The sequence below is a fragment of the Ailuropoda melanoleuca genome, chromosome 8 (genome assembly GCF_002007445.2).
Source record: "Ailuropoda melanoleuca isolate Jingjing chromosome 8, ASM200744v2, whole genome shotgun sequence".
NCBI classification, from domain to species: Eukaryota; Metazoa; Chordata; class Mammalia; order Carnivora; family Ursidae; genus Ailuropoda; species Ailuropoda melanoleuca.
Genome location: NC_048225.1, coordinates 83,671,958 through 83,685,064, shown reverse-complemented (window position 1 = coordinate 83,685,064; position 13,107 = coordinate 83,671,958). Strand labels below are relative to the sequence as shown.

Below are 13,107 nucleotides of genomic sequence, written 5' to 3'. Positions count from 1 at the left end.
AAGAAGCTGTGGTCCATATATACAATGGAATATTACTCAGCTATCAGAAAGAACGAATTCTCAACATTTGCTGCAACATGGACGGCACTGGAGGAGATAATGCTAAGTGAAATAAGTCAAGCAGAGAAAGACAATTATCATATGATTTCTCTCATCTATGGAACATAAGAACTAGGATGATCGGTAGGGGAAGAAAGGGATAAAGAAAGGGGGGGTAATCAGAAGGGGGAATGAAACATGAGAGACTATGGACTATGAGAAACAAACTGAGGGCCTCAGAGGGGAGGGGGTGGGGGAATGGGATAGACTGGTGATGGGTGGTAAGGAGGGCACATACTGCATGGTACACTGGGTGTTCTACGCAACTAATGGAGCATCGAACTTTACATCGGAATCTGGGGATGTACTGTATGGTGACTAACATAATATAATAAAAAATCATTAAAAAAAAAAAAAAAAAAGAAGCTCCTTTGGTTTAAAGAGGCAGGAGACCGGAATTACTACTCCTTCGCTTCCCTCCCAGTGACTCACCCCTCACCGGCCTGCGGCACCTCTAGTACAACCAAGTCTTAAAACTACATTTCCTTTAATAAAATACAATTTCCCTCTTATATAAACCATTTTTAATTCAGGGGAAAAAAAGAATGATCTATTTTTACTAATAAAATCATCTTTTGCAAGCAAGTTTGATGTATCAGTTGTGTTGTACTGAACAGCAGGAACTTACCTACAGAAGAGCTGGATGGAGGATCCTGGCTTGTAGAAGGAAGATCCGACTCATCAGATGCCTGAACAGGTTCTTCTTCCTGCTGGCTATCAATTTCTAGGCCTGCTTCTGAACTAATACTAAGAAAGGAAAACAAAAATTGATTGGAATATACAAAACTGAGGTACACAATCCCTGAGGTATCCTAAATGGTTCCCAAACTCTTTCTGATGTAGTTTATCACTTAAATAACCCCGAGTTCCCCTCTAACTCAAAATTGTAGACTCTTGATATTGGTAACTGTATATATTTTTAAGGAAGCAGGGGAAAAGACAGCTCAAGTTGCTTTTTCCTTATTCCTCTTCTCACCAGGACATGTTCCATTTTTAGTTATTTCCCTTCTTTGTTATTTTTTTTTCTTTTTGACAAAGGATGCTCACATTCTTGACAACATTCATCAGAGATATATTATACAGATTTTGAATCTCAAAACAGTTTTCTAGGAAGGCAGAGTACTAAAATAATTCACAAGTCCCAACTAAACAATATACCACTAATTCACCGTGGGCTCTAGCCCAGATGAGACATGCTGTAGGTACGTGAATTCCCGGGTCAATGGCTGTAACTCCAACACTTTCTCCCACTGAAAAGCACATCAAAACACGAGTAAGGGAGAGAACAGTCCAAAAGTAAGTTGAATCTGCTCCAGTTTTATCATCTGCAAACTTCAGTACAGTCATTAGTAACAACATGTCTGAAAAGATCTCTTTCATGACTACCTGCCAAAGTTGAGAAATGCTAGTGAAAGTGTAAAGTGCATGGGGCTGAAGTCACAGGTCAAATCCAGTCTAAGCCAGTTACCAGTGGCCTAAGCAAGTTATTTTAACATGTTCTGAGTCTGAGCTTTCTCACTGTAAGATGGAGATAACACTTTGCAGAGATTTTGTGTGGGGTAGAAATGATATATCTAAAGTGACTTGCATACATGGTATGAAATTAACAGCAGCTAGGATTCTCAGCAGGGTCTGTAATCTCCCCCAAATAAAGCAGCACTGTGTTAGAGCATAATAATAGGCTTGCCTTTTTTCCTCATACACTAGAACTGGTCTACTATTATGCTAATAAATATTGCTAAATAAAACAAAATCTTTGAGCTCTATCTAGGAAATCTGTGTTCTACTTCTAGCTGCGCTTCTATGAAGTAGTCTAACTTTTTTATTTTGTAAAGAATTAGGTTCTGCCTTGAAAGTTAAACACTTCTCCAAGACCACTGTCCAGTGGTTCTTTGCATTACTCTACTTCCTTTGACTAAAAAAAAAAAAAATCCAAATGCTGTGTCATAAAATACTTCTTTTGTCAAACTTTGTTTATAACTGATGTGTTAAAATGTAGTCAGGTCTTAAAAACTACTAGAAAGTTTCTAATTTTTAATAAGTCAGTATTTCAGATATCGAGTTCTAAATGCACACAAAGAAAGAATAAGTGAGGTTCACTTGAGAGCCCACTACAAAATGGAAAGTGAGTCATTTCCTAGTTTTCACAGAAAGACTTCTTTCTTAGGGAAAGTTCAAGAAGTTACATGAACTGAAAGGTATCAGTGATTTTAAAGAAATCATTTTTCTAGAATACATCATGTAATTTTCAGGGAGATAAATTTAAAAAATTACTTGTCTGCTATGATAATATCCAAGTCCTAAGATACATTACTAGATGCAAAAATTCGTCTTCTAAAATGTATGGCGTGGTTTATTTTTGTAATGGGATGCTACTAAAAATACAGCTCAACAAACTGCTTCCTGGCTAAAGGAAAACAAGTGTAGAAGTCTAAAGCAAGCAGAAATTATAAAGTAAATATTTACCCTTCAGATTCTGCCTCCACAAATACTTCATCTCCATCATCACCTGTTGCTGTTTCATTTGTTGTGGATAAAGTGCCAGTGGATGTTGTCACCATTGGAACAGACTGAGAGGCATGCTCCGAAGCATCAGAGGTGGTACTCTCAGTAAACACAGTCACTTCAAAAATGAAAAGAAATGAAAATTTTACCTTGGCGGTTTACCTAATTTTTAGCCAGATGTCTCACAGTTTTCCATTTTACCATTAAAGCACATAATCTACTAGTCTGCCTGTGATACCTACCTGGGGCTGCTACCTGTAGAGGGGTAGTGGGAACACTTCGGCCACCTGACTCTTCTTCATGAGCTAGGAAGAGGGGTGTTTCATACATTCCTAAACCTAAAGACAATTCTAAATATTAATGAATGATTGAAGGAACATAGAACTGTCAATTTGCCAGGTATCTGAAAGAAAAACATGAATCAGTAGAGACAAACACTCAACTTTGCTGAAGCCCACTAATTAGCCCATTAGGCAAAAATCAATCTCTCAAAAATATAAATATAATTGAAACGCATCCTTTAAGTCCATTAACACTCAGTATCCTTTGAAAAAATACCTAAAACGCTGCTCTTATGGGTTGATATAAGCTAACTTTATTGAGTACCCAACTATGAAGCAGGTACTATGTTAGAATCTACTCACCAAAACTACGAGATATTACTCTTCCCCTTTTTGCTAAAGAAATTGAATTTCTAGGAGGTTAATTAACTTTCCCAAAGTTACAAGGCTAGTAAATGGTAGCATTCCAATTTAAACCTAGATCTGTCTTCCAGCCCTAAATTGTCCTATAAAATAAAAAGCCATATAAAAATTTAAATTTATATAAAAGATATATGACTTATATGAGGGCTGCAGATTAATCTTTTATTTTAGGTTTATTATAAAAGTAGTAAGCTTTCCTTACTTACAAAATGCCATACAGCTTCCCAGAAATTTAATTGGTTATATGGATGCTGACTGAAGAATAAAAGGTAATTAATTCCACAAAGAACACAATTCATGTTCAACAACCAACTCCTATTACTTAATTTAGGGGTCATTTTATTCCACATATTTTAAGTATTTTTTCTTTCTTACTTTTAATGTTAGTGGAAAATATTTAACTAGTTTTTTACATTTAACTAGGCAGGTTAAGTATCAAACTAAACATAAAATATGCTGCATTCCCTTCAACAACTTTAAAATGGCTCAGAGTACCTATGTATTTATATTGGTTCAATAAATATTCCTGAATACTTAGTACACATATGACACTATACTAGGAGCCAGAGAGATATAAATGTAAAAGCTGGTCCTTATGCTCAAAGAACTGAGAATTTTGTTGGAAAGATAAGATTTATATGTAAAGCAATGTTTAACATGTAGTAAATATAGCCCTTCCCATAAATTGGCAAAAGAATTAGGTAACAACTTAAGAAAATTTATATTTGCTCACTTAAAAAAATATCACATCAGAATAGCTTATTACTGAATATGTATAAACTCAGGAGATCTAAGCATTTATTTATCTATTTACCTCCTTGAGAAGCAAGCTGGCCAAGATCAGAGTGACTTGAACTTGTTTGTGGCATATCTTCAGGTGGCCCAAACCGGAATCTAGGAACACCAGCAACCTGTGGGGAACTAAATAGACAAAAATGAACTTAAGATAAAATTTAAAGTTACCTTGTTTAAACCACGATGGAAAACAATACAGGAGAGAGAAGAAATCACAAAGCAGGAAAAAAACCAGACTGGAAGTAAAGTTGATACAGAAATCCTTATAATAATATTCTGAAAATATCAGTTGTGAATAAATTTAATAATATTATACATGACTTATATATATGGAATTTACATGTAACTTTCAGAACTCCTGAACTATGCCTCACATTTCCTGAAATCTGCTGGATATCCATCTCCATGTAGATACACTAAAAACAACACAAATCAAAAATGAGATGCAACAAAAGAAGAGTTAGAATGAAGTCACAAGACGAAGTTTTGTCTTAGTTTTCACTGCTGAGTCACAGATAAGTCAAGTCACCTCTAACCCATTTCCTATCTGAAAGAGCTCACTAGATGACTCCCAAGGTCTAGAAAAATTCTACTATTAGATGGCTAGACACTTGTTTTCCCCTTGTTCTATCATCCATGTTCCTGCCTGCAATCCCGGATATAAAACAGCATTATCTCTCTTTGCCCACTCCTGACCCTACCTTCCTTCACTAGCCAGCCACTAATGTTTATGGATTTTATGTCTATAATTAACTCTTTATTTTCTTTTCCACATCAACATTTTTGCTTTAGTTAAGGACATTCTCTTTCAGGTGGATTTTAACATTCATTTTCATACAATTATTCTACTATAGAAGAACCTTTCATTCTGAGCTATGCAAGAATCTATTGATTGGCTGTCACTTAGACCCTGCTTATTGGAGTCTGTTTCTGACAGACAGTGATTAGTTGGCTTGTAAAACTGTGTTAATCAAGATGAGTTATGGTTAACTGCACAAGTTTAAAATAGGTTTTGATAAGGGCATCTGGGTGGCTAGTTAGTCCAGCGTCAGCCTCCTGGTTTCAGCTCAGGTCGTGACCTCAGGGTCATGGGATCAAGCTTTGCCTCAGGCTCTGCTCTCAGCTCCGCTTGTTCCTCTCCCTTCCCCTCTGCCCCTTTCCCTGTTCTCCCTGTTTCTGCGTGCACACTCGCACGCTCTCTCTCAAATCAATAAATCAGTAAATAATCTTAAAATAAAGGTTTTGATGGCTGGCTATATGTTACCATATACTACAGAACAATCAATCTTTTCCCAAGTTTGTGGAAACTTTTTCATTCTGATATTCAATTACATCCTGCTATGCAGCTTAATACTTCAGCCACAATTAAACGTGTACTTCACAGAGAAAGCTTTTTTATCCTTTAAGAGTAGTGGTATAGCACAAGTTAACACAGGTTCTAGAGCCAGACTGACCGGTTTGAAACCAAAACCTGCCACTTTCTGGCTGTCTGACGTTTGACAAACTTGCTAACATCTCTGTGCTTACTTCTCTGTAAAACATGAAAAATAATGGTATCTACTCTCATAGCTACAAAGATTAAATAAACTGATTCATGGAAATGTTAAGTGTCAGGTGTTCTTTTCCAAGACTCAGTTCAATGTTGTCCCCATTAAGTCGTCTCAGATTCTTTTCTCCTAATTGCTGGAATAAATCACTTCTTTTGTATTAAGCCTATTGCTTATGCTTTTACTCTCCTAGACTGTTTAGGTGACAATTCGTTCCTCATATGCTTGGTTTTCAAACAGTACCATCCCATCACGATCACTGTCATTACCAACACCTTCATCAACATCTGCAAGGCGTTTACCACGTGCCAGGTAATATTCTAAACACGTTAGCATAAATTCAGTTCATTTAAATCTCACACCTTATGTGGTAGGAATTATTGTATTATTATTCTCATTAGTAAAATGAGGATACTCAGGAATAGAGAACCTAAATAACCTGATATACAAGTAAGCAGTAGAGTCAGGTTTCAAACCTGGGCATTGAGACTCTGAAGTCTGTGTATTTTTTTTCTTAAAGATTATTTATTTATTTGAGAGAGACAGAGTGTGTGGCGGGGAGGGGCAGAGAGAGAAGCAGACTAGCTGAACAGGGAGCCCAATGCAGGGCTCAATCCCAGGACCCCATGATCATGGCCTGAGCCAAAGGCAGACACTTAACTAAGCCACCCAGTGCCCCTGAAGTCTGTGTTCTTAACCACTGTTATTCTGTCTTCAAATTTCAAATTCCTCATTGAAGCAACTATTCTTTCATTCACCCTTTTTTTTTTTTTTAAGAGAGATAAAGAGTAAATAGTGCGTGAGTTGGGGGGGGGGTGCGGTTGGTGGAAGGGCAGAAGGAGATGGAGAGAATCTTACGCAGGCTCCATGCTGAGCTCGGAGCCTGACATGGGGCTCGATCTCACAACCCTGAGATCATGACCTGAGCCGATATTAAGAGTCGATCACTGAACCCACTAAGACACTCAGGTACCCCCTCCTTCATTCACCTTTATACAATTTTCCCCAACCCTATATCCTCAACCCTCCTACCACAAGTGCTTAGTACACAACAGAGGACTCAACAAGTAATGAATCCAACAAATGTAAACAAACTGACAGGGAAAAAAGAAGAAAATGATTAGTTACAAAACATGTTTCTCTTTCCTTAACTCACTGAATTGCTTCAGCAAATCCATCAGTACGATGTGGCACCACAAGAGTTGGAGTACTTGGAACTGTTCTGTCTTCATCATCAAAAAAATGCTGCTGCTAAAACAAAGACAGAAAATGGGGAATACACAGGTATGAAAGAAACAGACATGTGGACTATACACATATTTGCTGAACCAATGAGTCACTTGTATATAATGGGTCAATAGTTACCATGCCACCCTCTATAAAGGTAAAAAGGCCCCAAGAGTGATACAGAGCAGAAAGTCACAACCGATACAAACAAAGACTTTACTGACAACATGACATCATTAAAATCATATCTCTCAGTATGCAGTCTCAACGTTCACGGTTTAAACTCTGCCATAAAACGCCACAGGGTTGCAGATTGGATAAAAAGACATGACCCATCCATTTGCTGTCTACAAGAGACTCATTTTGAACCCAAAGATGCATTCAGACTTAGAGTAAGGGGATGGAGTACCATCTTCCACGCAAATGGACCTCAAAAGAAAGCTGGAGTAGCAATTCTCATATCAGATAGACTGGATTTTAAACTAGAGGCCATAGAGAGAGATACAGAAGGGCACTATATTATTCTTAAAGGAAGTATTCAACAAGTGGATATGACAATTATTAATATATATGCCCCCAACAGGGGAGCAGCAAGATACACAAGCCAACTCTTAACCAAAATAAAGAGACATATAGATAAGAACACAGTAATAGTAGGGGACCTCAACACCCCACTATCAGAAATAGACAGAACACCCTGGCAAAAACTAAGCAAAGAATCAAAGGCTTTGAATGCCATACTCGACGAGTTGGACCTCATAGATATATATAGAACACTACACCCCAGAACCAAAGAATACTCATTCTATTCAAATGCCCATGGAACATTCTCAAGAATAGATCATGCTCTGGGACACAAAACAGGTCTCAGCCAATACCAAAAGATTGAAATTATCCCCTGCATATTCTCAGACCACAACGCTCTGAAATTGGAACTCAACCACAAGGAAAAACCTGGAAGAAACTCAAACACTTGGAGGCTAAGAACCATCCTGCTCAAGAATGACTCGATAAACCAGGAAATCAAAAAACAAATTAAACAATTTATGGAGACCAACGAGAATGAATACACAACGGTCCAAAACCTATGGGATACTGCAAAGGCAGTCCTAAGGGGGAAATACATAGCCATCCAAGCCTCACTCAAAAGAATAGAAAAATCTAAAATGCAGTTTCTATATTCTCACCTCAAGAAACTGGAACAGCAACAGAGGGACAGGCCTAACCCACTGACAAGGAAGGAGTTGACCAAGATTAGAGCAGAAATCAATGAATTAGAAACCAGAACCACAGTAGAGCAGATCAACAGGACTAGAAGCTGGTTCTTTGAGAGAATCCATAAAATTGATAGACCACTGGCAAAACTTGTCCAAAAACAAAGAGAAAGGACTGAGATTATTAAAATTATGACTGAAAAGGGAGAGGTCACGACCAGCACCATTGAAATTGCAAGGATTATTAGAAACTTTTATCAACAGCTATATGCCAAAAAACTAAACAATCTGGAAGAGATGGAGGCCTTCCTGGAAACCTATAAACTACCAAGACTGAAACAGGAAGAAATAGATTTCTTAAATAGGCCAATTAACTATGAAGAAATTGAGTCAGTGATAAACAACCTTCCAAATAATAAAACTCCAGGCCCAGACGGTTTTCCTGGGGAATTCTACCAAACATTCAAAGAAGAAATAATACCTATTCTCCTAAAGCTATTTCAAAAAATAGAAACAGAAGGAAAGCTACCAAACTCATTCTATGAGGCTAATATTACCTTGATCCCCAAACCAGGCAAAGACCCCCTCAAAAAGGAGAATTACAGACCGATTTCTCTAATGAATATGGATGCCAAAATCCTCAACAAGATCCTTGCTAATAGAATCCAACAGTACATTAAAAGGATTATCCATCATGACCAAGTGGGATTCATACCTGGGATGCAAGCATGGTTCAACACTCGCAAATCAATCAATGTGATACATCATATCAACAAGAAAAGACTCAAGAACCATATGATCCTCTCAATTGATGCAGAAAAAGCATTTGACAAAATACAGCATCCTTTCCTGATTAAAACCCTTCAGAGTGTAGGAATAGAGGGTACATTTCTCAATCTCATAAAAGCCATCTATGAAAAGCCTACTGCAAGCATTATTCTCAATGGGGAAAAGCTGGAAGCCTTTCCCTTAAGATCAGGAACACGACAAGGATGCCCACTCTCGCCACTATTATTCAACATAGTACTAGAAGTCCTTGCAACAGCAATCAGAAGACAAAAAGGGATCAAAGGTATCCAAATCGGCAAAGAAGAAGTCAAACTGTCTCTCTTTGCAGATGACATGATACTCTATATGGAAAACCCAAAGGAATCCACTCCCAAACTATTAGAAGTTATAGAACAATTCAGTAAGGTGGCAGGATACAAAATCAATGCCCAGAAATCAGTTGCATTTCTATACACGAATAACGAGACTGAAGAAAGAGAAATTAGGGAATCCATCCCATTTACAATAACACCAAAAACCATACGTTACCTTGGAATTAACTTAACCAGAGACGTAAAGGACCTATATCCTAGAAACTATAGATCACTTTTGAAAGATATTGAGGAAGACATAAAAAGATGGAAAAATATTCCATGCTCATGGATTGGAAGAATTAACATAGTTAAAATGTCCATACTACCCAGAGCAATCTACACTTTCAATGCTATCCCGATCAAAATACCGAGGACATTTTTCAAAGAACTGGAACAAATAGTCCTTAAATTTGTATGGAACCAGAAAAGGCCCCGAATCTCCAAGGAACTGTTGAAAAGGAAAAACAAAGCTGGGGGCATCACAATGCCGGATTTCGAGCTGTACTACAAAGCTGTGATCACAAAGACAGCATGGTACTGGCACAAAAACAGACACATCGACCAATGGAACAGAATAGAGAACCCAGAAATGGACCCTCGGCTCTTTGGGCAACTAATCTTTGATAAAGCAGGAAAAAACATCCGGTGGAAAAAAGACAGTCTCTTCAATAAATGGTGCTGGGAAAATTGGACAGCTACATGCAAAAGAATGAAACTTGACCACTCTCTCACACCATACACAAAAATAAACTCCAAATGGATGAAAGACCTCAATGTGAGACAGGAATCCATCAAAATTCTAGAGGAGAACATAGGCAACAACTTCTATGACATCGGCCAGAGCAACCTTTTTCACGACACATCGCCAAAGGCAAGAGAAATAAAAGATAAAATGAACTTATGGGACTTTATCAGGATAAAGAGCTTCTGCACAGCCAAGGAAACAGTCAAAAAAACTAAGAGACAGCCCACGGAATGGGAGAATATATTTGCAAAGGACACCACAGATAAAGGACTGGTATCCAAGATCTACAAAGAACTTCTCAAACTCAATACACGAGAAACAAATAAACAAATCATAAAATGGGCAGAAGATATGAACAGACACTTTTCCAATGAAGACATACAAATGGCTAACAGACACATGAAAAAATGTTCAAAATCATTAGCCATCAGGGAAATTCAAATCAAAACCACACTGAGATACCACCTTACGCCAGTTAGAATGGCAAAGATAGACAAGGCAAGAAACAACAATTGTTGGAGAGGATGTGGAGAAAGGGGATCCCTCCTACATTGTTGGTGGGAATGCAAGTTGGTACAGCCACTCTGGAAAACAGTGTGGAGGTCCCTTAAAAAGTTAAAAATTGAACTACCCTATGACCCAGCCATTGCACTACTGGGTGTTTACCCCAAAGATACAGACGTAGTAAAGAGAAGGGCCATATGCACCCCAATGTTCATAGCTGCATTGTCCACAATAGCCAAATCATGGAAGGAGCCGAGATGCCCTTCAACAGATGACTGGATTAAGAAGCTGTGGTCCATATATACAATGGAATATTACTCAGCTATCAGAAAGAACGAATTCTCAACATTTGCTGCAACATGGACGGCACTGGAGGAGATAATGCTAAGTGAAATAAGTCAAGCAGAGAAAGACAATTATCATATGATTTCTCTCATCTATGGAACATAAGAACTAGGATGATCGGTAGGGGAAGAAAGGGATAAAGAAAAGGGGGGTAATCAGAAGGGGGAATGAAACATGAGAGACTATGGACTATGAGAAACAAACTGAAGACTTCAGAGGGGAGGGGGTGGGGGAATGGGATAGACTGGTGATGGGTAGTAAGGAGGGGCACGTATTGCATGGTGCACTGGGTGTTATACGCAACTAATGAAGCATCGAACTTTACATCGGAATACAGGGATGTACTGTATGGTGATTAACATAATATAATAAAAAAAATCATTAAAAAAAAAAATAGTTACCATGCCACCGATTCCTGGAGTCAACTGAAGTCCCCGTCCTACAGACTGCCTCCGAGTCATCTGAATTCTCTGTGTCAAGAAAGGAATTACATTTGTTTTAAGGAAACGGGCAATGAAACAAGAACCAAGTACCAACAGATACAGCTTATTACAATGGTAACAAGATAAATGGAATGTTAGCAGATAATACAACCATCAGAAAAAACTGCTAATATCTGCACTAAAGAATTCTATTTTAAGTAGCAATAAATTTTTAGTTATGTAGACTATATTAACCAGCGAATATTTTATTAACCAATAGACAAATTATTAACCAATATTTAAAACCAATCTCTGATCCTATTTTATTTGTATGTAACTAATCTAGTTTTACTATTTCCTTAACCTAAAACATTAATAAGTACGCCTTTGAATCTTAATGCTTAACTATCCTTCGGAGTTCAAACAGCAATATTGTCTTCAAATAAACTGCTTCCCAATTTAGATAACTCTAAATTGGTAGATTTGGCATATTTTGCAGGATGCATACACAATCCATTAAGACTTTATATTTTTATACAATGAGGTTATTTTCATCTGTGGTATTTTAGTAGACCCTCACTTGGCAGTTTTCCGTACACTATGTTACAGGGTAAGACTCAAGCTACATTACTGAGAGCCCTTGTAGTTTTCTTGCTGTTTCTGCAAGAGTTTCTGATTAAGAGACGTCCAACCCTATTACAAAGAGTGCTACACGTTAAGGGTCATGCATCCTTAAAATGGAAATTAACATGAACTACTGAAAAAAAATGAGAGAAAAAAATGTCTTAAGCAGAAGAGAAATTTCTTTTTGGGAAAAAAAAAAACCAACAATAAATACACACGTGCACCTTGAAGAAAGAAACCTTCAAAATACATGGTGGTTAGCTGCTAAAACAAAATTTACTTTAAAATCCAAGAAACCCTTTTTCTTTTTTAATCTGTAGAAAAAGTGACCAGATCTTTGCTAGAACTGTAACCATTTCAATTTATACACAACTTTTAGTAAGTCTTGCTTTTCCAAAGTTCATTTTATTTACGTCAACTATTGCCTTCAAGGAAAAGACATAAGAGATTCACTTCAATTCAAAAAACTTTATAAAAATATGCTAAAACATTAAAAAGTTCACTTAATTTCTGGGAAAAGTAGTATCTAATGGAAAGAAGGAGAGATAAAGCCAAGATTTTTCAGACTGACCAGTACTTTTACTACCTGTACTGGTGGTCCCAATTCTTGAGGTGGAGCATGAATGGTCAGTCGTGGGGGAAGAGGGTGTGGAGGGCGTCTTGGAGACTGAGGTGCTCTAGGAGTCTGTCTTTCAGATGCTGATGATGGCTGCTGTTCTCTAGAAATGTCCTGGGAAAAAGAGGACTCTGCAGTACCTGTATTACCTTCACCTACAGGAAAAGAGAAACTCATTTTGAACGATTAAATTTACCACAGAATAACTGGGACAATTTCCTAGAGGTATAAATCTCACCATTATGAATAGTCACCTAACCAATACTTTCAGAAGGAAAGCAGTGAGATACGGAGAATGGGAGTGCAATTATCAGCTGTGTGGCCTAAGGCAAGTCCCCTCATCTCTTTGAGTCTATTTCTTAGGTTGGTTAATGGAACCAACTAAAAGATACTTTCGTATTTTGGATTTCTTAAACTGAATTTCAATGATTCTTCACATGTCTATGTCTTCTACATATATGGTAGAAACAAAAGAAGCAGTCTCTCACTGTGAAAGCAGGCTATCAGAATTCAGTGGTTTTACAAGTCTGAGGTCGGAAAAAAAAAAAGTCTGGAGTTCCGGAATCAGATTCTAGCTTTAACATTTAATAGCTATGTGACCTTGTTTTATTTATTTTT

The 13,107-nt window shown here is 37.5% G+C and overlaps 1 protein-coding gene across 5 annotated transcripts in view; it reads right to left on the bottom strand.

The window, feature by feature from the left end:
* Positions 1 to 13,107, bottom strand: part of TPR (translocated promoter region, nuclear basket protein) — a 72,888-nt gene that overhangs the window by 3,657 nt on the left and 56,124 nt on the right. For 2 of the 5 annotated variants that reach the window (XM_034666786.1, XM_034666789.1), the window contains exons 44-50: positions 12,460 to 12,644; positions 11,229 to 11,297; positions 6,807 to 6,901; positions 4,123 to 4,229; positions 2,847 to 2,954; positions 2,566 to 2,722; positions 728 to 846 (exon numbers count right to left, since the gene is read on the bottom strand). In XM_034666786.1, coding sequence (XP_034522677.1) covers positions 728 to 846; positions 2,566 to 2,722; positions 2,847 to 2,954; positions 4,123 to 4,229; positions 6,807 to 6,901; positions 11,229 to 11,297; positions 12,460 to 12,644 — 840 coding nt within the window. The remainder of the gene's footprint in view (positions 1 to 727; positions 847 to 2,565; positions 2,723 to 2,846; positions 2,955 to 4,122; positions 4,230 to 6,806; positions 6,902 to 11,228; positions 11,298 to 12,459; positions 12,645 to 13,107) is intronic. The other 3 variants (XM_034666788.1, XM_002924841.4, XM_034666787.1) reach the window with 2 other exon arrangements.